General features: G+C 57.3%; 1 protein-coding gene across 2 annotated transcripts in view; it reads left to right on the forward strand.

Moving 5' to 3' along the window:
• Nucleotides 1-9,421, forward strand: part of KIF13B (kinesin family member 13B) — a 161,069-nt gene extending 151,648 nt beyond the window's left edge. For both annotated transcript variants that reach the window (XM_044450339.1, XM_044450340.1), the window contains 3 exons: nt 1,583-1,645; nt 5,348-6,362; nt 7,781-9,421. In XM_044450339.1, coding sequence (XP_044306274.1) covers nt 1,583-1,645; nt 5,348-6,362; nt 7,781-8,073 — 1,371 coding nt within the window. In that variant the 3' untranslated portion in view covers nt 8,074-9,421. The remainder of the gene's footprint in view (nt 1-1,582; nt 1,646-5,347; nt 6,363-7,780) is intronic.

The following is a 9,421-nucleotide window of genomic DNA, read 5'->3' on the forward strand; positions in this document are numbered from 1 at the left end:
CAAAAAGCGTCTCTCTGTGGCTTTTGCAGCACAGCATCTCGTGGAAAGAGGAGAGGGTTTCTCTCGCCCCACACCCCACCCACAGCTGTGCATTCTCCAGTGCAAATATTTTCAGACTCCGTGCTGTAAAATTGGCTTCAGCCCTGTCTCACATCCAAGATTTGTTTCTCTGTTTGCTACCCGAGGGGGTTGGGGGTCTCTCGCCCATCTGCTTGCTGTCAGCAGCAACGTTATTTAATCGGCACTTCTGATAATTGATTTTCCTCCGTGCTTTTGGTTGTTGTTGCAAAAAGCACATTGGCTTGCGGAGGTGTTAGTGGGAAGTTCTTAAAGCATTTGTCATTCTTTCAGAAGCAAGAGGCTGTTTTGTCATTTGTAAAGGAAATAATTTAAATCCGAAAAGGTCTGTTTTGCTTTTGAGCCAAAAAAAGAAGCTGCCTGGTGCACTGGCATGATTGACCAAAGCTTTTGGAGGTCAGGACGCTGCAAAACTTGGAGCTTTGCAGCAGTTTCTCGTTGACTGTGGTGCCTTGTTAGTTGGATTATTAATGCTTGTGCTGTCAGCTTCTGAATGTTTTAAACATTTGCACTGATGAGTTTTTGTATTTGTAATTACATATTTAATCTGTTTCTGTAAACTGCTTAGTGATATTGGTTGATTTGGTAAGTGGCCTTTCCGTTGATTATTAATAAAATAACGATTGCCCTTCTCCACCCATCCCATGCCATAAAACATGGGCTGCAGTGCAGTTCTGAATCTCCTGCTTGCTTTTTGATCAGCACGGATTTGAAAGTGATTTCAAAGATCTCCGTGGGCAGAATCAGATTCCTTACCGCGCAAGAACCTCCAAGGCCTTGAACTACACAAGAGGAGCAAAAGGGTTGCGTGTACGAGTCACAAAAAGACTGGCGGGATTGGTTGAAGCGTGGGGGCCGCAGGGGTCTCTGTGGTTGTGCAGAGAGGGTTCGAGGGGCTGGAAAGCGTCTTTGCTGTCGTACTGGGAAGGATCGGGCCTTTGTCAGTGATGCCAATTAGGAGAGCTTTGGAAGCGCAGCAAATCGCCCTGATAACTTCACATTTTGATAGGGTAAAATTCAGGGGAGAGGCACAGTCCAGCGTTGGAGGCTTGCGGTCTTCAGAGAACAGCATTTTAAAATGCAGAAAGTTTGGCCGAATGTTGTGCAGAGGCACTGCTTGCTTCTTGTTTGGAAGCGGGCTCCATGGCACCTGTTTGCCAAGCGGATGAGATAGGAGGGTAGGGGACGGTCCTGCCTCGAAAAATGCAATGACCCGGGCCTGTCAGAGCTGAAACGCGGGGACCCTGGAGCAGCCAGAAGCAGGGGGCATGCGAAGACACGGTTGTGACGGAGGGCGGAACCTCTCCTGACATCCCCTGCCCCGTCCCCTGTGGGAAGCCCTCACGGAGAGGGGCCTTGAGGGGAAGGCAGGCGCAGGGATGTGTCTGTCAACGGCAGAGTCGCAGGCACTATCGCAAGGCTGCCAACGCGCGTGCGCACGTTGTCGTCCATCACTCCGACTTCACAAGGACACCTGCCTTACTCTCCTTTCCTTCCCTTGCAGCCAGTGCCACGGATCATGGTCCAGTCCGTCACCATGGACACCACCCCAGCGAAAGTCAAGCAGGTGGGCCCTTCTGTGAATGCTTCTTCTGTACCTGTGTCTTGCTGCAGCATCGATGGTGCCACTGAACAGGCATTACGTTTTCATACCCCCGACACCCCGAGCCAAAGTTCTCTGGACAAATCACAACACTTTAAAACTTAACATGCATTATAAAATGTATTTATAAAAATTTAAATAGTAACATGATGGTAATACTATAAAAATTTAAATAGGTAACACGATGGTGGTAAAAAAAAGAAAAAGTGAGAACTAGAATAAGACCCAGCCACAGTACAAAGATTTTAAATGCTATACAGAATTTAAAACTGAAATTCCTGGGAGAATTCCTGGGAAAATAAGTTTGGGCCTGGTGCTGGAAAGAGCGCCATGGGGGTGCCAGGCGGGCCTTCCTAGGACGTTCCTTCCAGAGCTGCGGTGCCACAGCAGAAAAGGCACGCTTCCTGGTAACTCACCAGGCCTCCCTTGCCCAGAGCTGCTTGAAAAAGCCGATGGGAAGCCGCCCAGGTCCAAGAGAAGCTCTTGCGCCACATGAAGGATGGAGCCCGTTCTTGCTCTCCGCAGGATCTTCAGCAAAGGCTCTTCAGATCCACACACAACCTCAGCACACGTGCGCCCCAACCCCAGAACCCCCTCCTGTGCCCATCCCCACCCGGTGACAGGGCTCAGGTGACTCTATAACCCATGTGTTGTCGCAGAACCATGGACTGTTGTTGAAACACGGGTTATCGTGTCATCGAAGCCAGCTGAGCTAAGAAACCGTGGCGAACAACCCGCAGTTCGTAACCCAACAACAAACTTTGGCCCTCTCATAGACTCATAGAATAGCAGAGTTGGAAGGGGCCAGGAAGGCCATCCAGTCCAACCCCCTGCTGCTGCAGGACACCAGTTCACACCATCCCACTCAGAGGGCTGCCCAGTTTTGCCCTGAATGTCTCCAGTGTGGGAGAGCCCCCCACCTCTCCGGGCAGCTGGTCCCACTGTCGTATTGCTCTGACAGTGAAGAAGCTTCTCCTGATGTCCAGTCTGAATCTGGGTTGTCGCAGCTTGACTTGATTCTCCCGTGTCCTGCACTCTGGCACCAGCAAGCAGAGATCTTGGCCTTCCTCTTTGGGACAGCCTCTGAGGAGCTTCTAGAGGGACACCTCTCTACAAGTGCTATCGAGGGCTGTCTCCATGGGTTGTTCAGGTTAACAAGCCATGGGTTGCTAGCATGGCTGGGTCCAGACAACACATGCACCCCTGTTTGAACCACAAACCACGGTTCAGTGGCAGCCGACACTGGACCCGTGAGTGTGGAGTTCCTCGTTGGTGCAGCCGCCCTGCCGCCCTGCAGCTGCAGTATCCAGCGTCACTTCCATCATGTCTGAAGGCTGCCAGGTTGTGTGTGCTCCTGCTCCATCCCTGTGGCAGGAAAGCCCATGGCGTTGCTGCTCAGGATAAGCCCCGAGCTTCCCCTGCCTTCCCCAGAGTTGCTGGCCATCGCCCTGCTGCCAGGAGCAGAAAGACGCCTCAACAGTTCAGAAAACAAAATGAAAACGAAATCGCAAAAGAAATGCATCGTGCAGATCGGACTGTGGCGCTCAGCGCAGCCCTCGCCACGGCCGTTCCCTCCAGACGCGTCGGGCGCAGTGCCGGGGCGGGGAGGGTGCCGCCAACCCTGCGCCTCGCTGGCTCTGCAGCCAGCGCGTTTGCGAAGGAGCAGCGTCGGGAACGCGGAGCGGCAAGGCGTAATGCCCGACCTGGAAATCGTGATTTAGCTCATCTGCAAATTAAGCCAAATAACTGGGAGAGACTTACAGACCTTGCTCGCTTTCCCCACTCACATAAATCGCCCGTTTCAAACAGCAAAGGCCAGTTCCTGTAATACAAATGATTTGTCAGTAAATAATCGGGAGCATATTTCTTGTGTTTGATGCATTTGTATATTAATCTTTGCCTGGCTTTTGTGGGGAAAGACCTGTTGGCCAAACTGCTGCTGCTGCTGCCTTCGCCAGCGAGGGCTCCGGGGCCGCTTCCCGCCCGCTCTCAGGGGCACATTCTAGTGGTCAGCCAGGCCAGAGACAGAGGGGACCCCGAGTTCTCCATGCTGGGAAATGGACCAACATGGAGATCAAGGAAATGAGGGAATGCCGGCAGTTTTTAGTCTGCGGCGAATAACGAAGTCGGCCTTTTGGGATGGAAAATAGCAGATGCCAGGAAACCACCGAGGTAGAGCAAGGGGGTGCGGGGGCACCTTGGACGGCTAGATTTGCCTTCTGGCATTGGAACAGCAGATAAGGGCCTAGTCCTGCAGGACTGAGTCGGAGTTGGAGGGGGAGAGAGGCTCTCCTGCTCCTGGAAGAGAAACGAGAGGGACTGGGGTTGGGAGAGGCAGGAAGACGGACGGACGGACGGAGGCAGCATTCGGGCGGCAGGGAGCAGTGTGGCTGAGGGCAGAGACGGGGCTGCACCTCCCGTCCTCCTGCGGACCAGAGAGCGCCTGAGAAGCTTCCCGCCACGCGCAGCCAGGAGCTTCCTTTGGGAAGGCGACGAGGGCAACCCATGAAGCAAGGGCTGGCCCTGATCTTGCCAGCCCCCTTCTTCTGGCCACATGGAGGTTCCATTTCCGGGCCAGCACCTTACCCACAGCGGCCCTGCAGGACCAGAACGTGAGCCCATCAGGCACCTCTCACGCTCCGTCCTTGCGGGCTCTTAGGAGGGTCCTGAAGGTTTAATTCTGCTCCCACCCCTTCCCGGGGCTTTTGCTACTGCCCAAGCTGGCATTTTATGCCGGTGCTTTTCGGTTTGCCTTCTGGTATGAACAGGGCGGTTCTCTTATTTTAGGAGGGAATTTAAAAAACTACAACTGAATGTATGGTTGTGATCCACTTCAGGAGGGCTTCTGTATTGAAAATGGCCAAGAAATACACTTAAAGATGTAAAAAAGTTGGAAGAATATATCCTAATAACGATGCTGAACCTCTCCTCTGTAAAGAGAATAAGGTGCATGTAAGGAGGGGAATGCAATCGATTTTGATCTCGGCCCTTCCCTTCTGCCAAAAAGTGGGTGCTCGGCACGGCGGCAAAGTCCACCTTAAGCACCGAATCTTAATTAAACATAAAACACAATAAATCAAGAGCACAATTGAAAAGTTAGCTGTAAATGAGTTAGTTTAACAGCACTGCCCCGTTAAAATCCCCGTTCAGCTTATAAGTTGGAAGCTGAATAAAAATGGCACGGCATACGGGCGAGGGGGGCCTTAACCGAGCCTTCCTCCCCACCCCGGCAAGCAAGAATGCAAAGCGAGAGGCTCGAGGTCACACGCACCTCATCTTTGCGCGTTACCCAGCCTTCCAGACAAAACTGTGGCAGACGGGCCTGTTGGCCATCTTGTCTGAGTAGCCAGACGTGCAGAAATGGTGTTCCACAGGCCCTGCTGGCTGGAACAGAGGCCACCGGGAGTCCAAAATACCTGGATGCCCCGGGGCTGCAGTAGGCTAAACCTCTTGGACTGGCTAATGCAGCGAAGGCACACGTCTCTCATTTCCTGCTCAAAAGGCTTAAAAGGTAGCAAACCTGGAGAGAAAACTCGAGTGGAAAGAAACAGGAAACGCGAAACGCACGTGCGAATGTGTCTCTAGTTCCCACCAGTGTGTGGGGTTTTTTTAAAGAACGGTTGGTAATTCCACTGCCTCCTGACGCTATCTCCATTTCTGCCTCAGGTGCCCCAAGGGAAAGGGAGTCCGGAGCCCCTGGAAGCGGCCGCACAGTCCCCGGAGCTGGATAAGGCCCTCGGGAGCGCCCCCAAAGTGCTCTTGCAGTCGGCCGCCGCGGACGTGCAAACGCAGGACTCACAGGAGGGGCCGCCGAGCCCCCTGAGTGAAGCATCCAGTGGCTACTTCTCTCACAGCGTTTCCACCGCGACCCTTTCCGACGCCCTCGCGCCCGGGAACGACGCCTCTCTCCAGGCCGGCGGCCAGACACCCACGGCCTGCGAAGCGCTGCCCCAGGCACCTGCCCCCGACGTTCCCGGGAAATTGTGCCCCGCCTCAGCCTCTGAGTCCTCCTCTTCCCTTGTGAGAGGGGACCCCCCTAAAGTCGAGCAGGTGGGAGACAAGGACAGCGGCCAGCTGAGCAGTGACAGTTGCCTCGGGCCCAGGCCTGGGGCCTCGTCCACAGCTCCGAGTGGGGAGCCGGGCCCTCCTTCCCGAGCTGCGGAGGGTCTGGGCTGCTCTCCGGGCCCCCTCTCAGAGGGGGCAGTGCGAGCGGCCCAGCAGCCTGCGGCAGCGCCCACGGGGAGCTCCCTTCCCACCTCTAGGCCTGCAAAAGTGCCCCCCGAGTATGAAGCAGAACCTTCGGGGTCTCCAGGTCCTCAGGACCTCTCCTCCCCCTCCGCCGTCTCGGCCTCTCCGTTCAGGATCCAGAGAGTAAAGACATCAGAGCTCAAGTCCTTCTCCAGCATGCTGGGAGGAGAAGCCGTGGGGCTCTCGAGTTCACCGGAAGAGAGGAGCAGTCGGAATTTGCCAGGCTCTGGCCAGAACAACGGCGTGGCAGCGGGCTCCGCAGAAAAACTGGACGCCGCCTCCGATTCGGAAGAGGGCAGCGAGGTCCCCGACTGGCTGAAGGAGGGGGAATACGTGACCGTCGGCACGAATAAAACCGGGACCGTGAGATACGTTGGCCCCACGGACTTCCAGGAGGGAACCTGGGTGGGAGTCGAGTTGGACTTGCCCTCAGGTGAGTGTCGGAAGGCGCTGCGACGGGTGCGCGGCGCTGGGGGCGTGTGGGCCGCGTCGGCTCTCGCCGGGGTCTCCGTTTCCCTGCGTGCGCACTGGGTCCTCGCAGCCCCGGGTCCTCCACATTTTGGTGCAGGCCCAGCCGCGCACGAAGTCGTCACACCGGGGCGCTTGTGCGGGCTCCCTCCCCGTGGCAGAGGGTCAGAAGGGCTGGCGAGGCCTTCGGGCCCGGGCAGTTGCTTCCACTCGTGTGGCCGACGGGACCTGCGTGAACTAGTGCGCCCATGGAAGTCGGGCCGACATAGGAGCCCGGCCCTATGCGCCTTCCACCTCTGTGGAGCTGGTGACGGCGTGAGGCTTCACACGGGAGGAGGGAGAGTGTGGTCAGAGGGCAGCTGCGCACTGTGCTGTTCCTGCAGAAGCCAGAGTGGGGTACCCCCCCCCCGAAGATCCGGAGACCCTGGCCTCGGGAAGCAGCTCTGCGTGCAGTTGCCCTCTTGAAGAGAGCACGAGAGCAACGTTGACCCCAGCCGGGGCCTTCGGAGAGTGACCCAAGGCTCGGGCAGCCCCCAGGGCGCTCACTCTCTGGGGGTCCCAAGATGGCATCCCGGGGGACCCCGGTGGCTCCACCTCTCTTCCCACCCCACCCCTTTTCTGCCTGCCAGTTACTTGTGGGTTTCTAGGCATGTGCTGTGCAGCTTTTCTTCCTTCCGTGGCCCACAGGCGTTCCGTGGGTGTGCGTGTGCCTTTCCTTTTCGTTGCTGCGTGTGGATTGCTCGCTGCACTTACTGGGAAGGAGAGCCAGGGTGGGGTCGTGGTGAAGAGCACAGGACTGGGACTCAGGCGATCCGGGTTCGAGTCCCCACTCGGCCATGGAGCCCACTGGGTGGCTTTGGGCCAGTCACGGACTCTCGGCCCAACCTACCTCACAGGGTTGTTGTGGTGGGGATAAGATGGAGGAGGAGAATGGTGTAAGCTGCCTTGAGCCCTTTGTAGGTAAAAGGCAGGATATAAATTGAAAAAAAAGAAAGAAAGAGGAAGGCTAGCTGACGCACGAGATGGGTGGGGATCTTCCAACTGCCCAGCTGAATTGGCCGGCTCATGGGGCCGGGGCCATGGACTGTCCGGGGAGGAGAGAGTGAAGCTGGGCTTGCATTTGGGTTCGGCTCCCTGGGGCCCAATCCACCAGGGCATGCTCCTGGCATGGAATGCGTTGGGGAACTTCCTGATGGATCGTGCCCCTCTCCTTCCATGGGAGACTCTGCTGTGTGGCCCGTGACGTCTCCAGCTGGCCTGGGCCAAACCCAGACTGGGCAGGGACCCGGCCGATGTAGACGAGCTGATGGTTGCAGTTTCGCAGCTCCTGGAAAGAACTTTGCTTTAAAACAATTATCCTCTCGCCCCCCCCCCCCCCCCAAGGCAAGAATGACGGCTCCATCGGAGGGCGGCAGTACTTCAAGTGCAACCCAGGCTATGGGCTCCTCGTGAGGCCGAGTCGGGTCAAAAGGGCCACGGGGTCCATGAGGCGCCGGAGCGCCGGGATGAGACTCCAAGGCGGAGCCGCGCCTGAGCACCGGCGGAGCGGGACCTTCTCTGGCTCAGCCTCCAACCTGCCCGCCCTGACTGCCCTGGCCAAAGCGGAAGGAGGCGCTGCTCCCCGGCCTGAGAAGACCCCCCGAAGCACCGAGAACCGGAAGTCGTGGGCTACCTGAGAGAGCCCCGCCGATCCAGCGCGTCAGCCCGGCTCACCACGACCCCGTGAAGCTGGTGCTGTGGGGAACAGCCTTACTCTGCCCGACCGAACCCACCGGAGGAGATGCCCGGCACTGTGCTCCTCGCTTGGGTCTCCAACAAGAGTGAGTTCCCTGCTCATGAAGGAGCGGCTCACCAACGCTCCTGATGCAGCCGATGACCTCCCCCGGGTGCACTTTTGCCGGCCCCCACCCCACCCCACCCCAGTCAGGAGGGTCTGAGCAGTCCCTCGAGGAAAGCCACCCAGAAATCCAGTGGCGTCTGGGTTTGCCTCCTTCAAGCATTGCTGATGGGTCTTGTTCCCCCTGTTCTGCCGTTCAAGAACGCTTCCTGAGATCCGGAAGGTCTGGGGGCCGGCAACTGCGTCCTGCTAGAAGCCGTACCCGTCTTGGGCACTATCCTCGGTTCCCACAGCTGCCCTTGCTGGCAGTGAGGCTAAGTGGTGAGGGCCGCAGCTGAGCTGGGTCGGGCTGAAGTCAGATGGAAGCGCACACTTTTCCCAATCCTTAATCTAGCAGATGGTGGCGGTCCAGCCCATGTTGCTTCTATGCTATTTCAAAAAGAGCAGAGAAGGAGGTGCCCCCCCCTCCGGAATCCAAGAAAGAAAGAAATTTAGTATTTTAGCGTGCCCTCTGGTGCTACTGTATTTATGAAGTCGGTTCCCACCCGGTGGTCAACCTTCGGCCAAGGTATTTATTTATTATTTATTGCTATGTTTTTGGAAATACTAATGGGAACGACAGGCATGCCCTTGCGACTTACAATCAACCCACGGCCCGCTGGGGCACACAGGCGCACACCCTTTTCGGGGCAAACCGGCCTCTTTGCACACTCGCTCACGCACGCAGCCCTCCCGGTCTTTCCTGGCCTCCGTACGTTTTCCGCAGACAGAGCCCCCGCTGTGCCGTTCAGCCGAGCAGATCACACACTTCCCTTCCGGCGCCGTGCTTTTCCTTCCAAGGCAGCCAGATCCCGGCGAGGACCAGCAGTGCAGCGGATCGCTTCCCGCTGGGCAGTCGCGGTTTCCCCCCAAAGCTCTCCTGCGGCTCGGGGCGTGTGGAGGGGGAACGCGCCGTGGGGATGGCCCTCGACAGCCCGCTCACGCGCCGCAGCACCTTCCCCCTCGCTCAAACCCTTCGGGCTCAGACTCGAGCAGCCGGGGCTGGCCAAGTGCCTTCGTCAGCCAGCTGCGAGGGGCCGAGGCACCGCTGCTTTCCTGGCCCGATGTTGAAGGAAAAGGACCGTGGGACAGGGTAAAACTCCCGGCCTTGCAGGTGGAATGGTCCCCTGTTGAATCCCTGGTTGCGG

This window comes from Varanus komodoensis, unplaced genomic scaffold (assembly GCF_004798865.1).
Source record: "Varanus komodoensis strain SLA01 unplaced genomic scaffold, ASM479886v1 scaffold64, whole genome shotgun sequence".
NCBI classification, from domain to species: domain Eukaryota; kingdom Metazoa; phylum Chordata; class Lepidosauria; order Squamata; family Varanidae; genus Varanus; species Varanus komodoensis.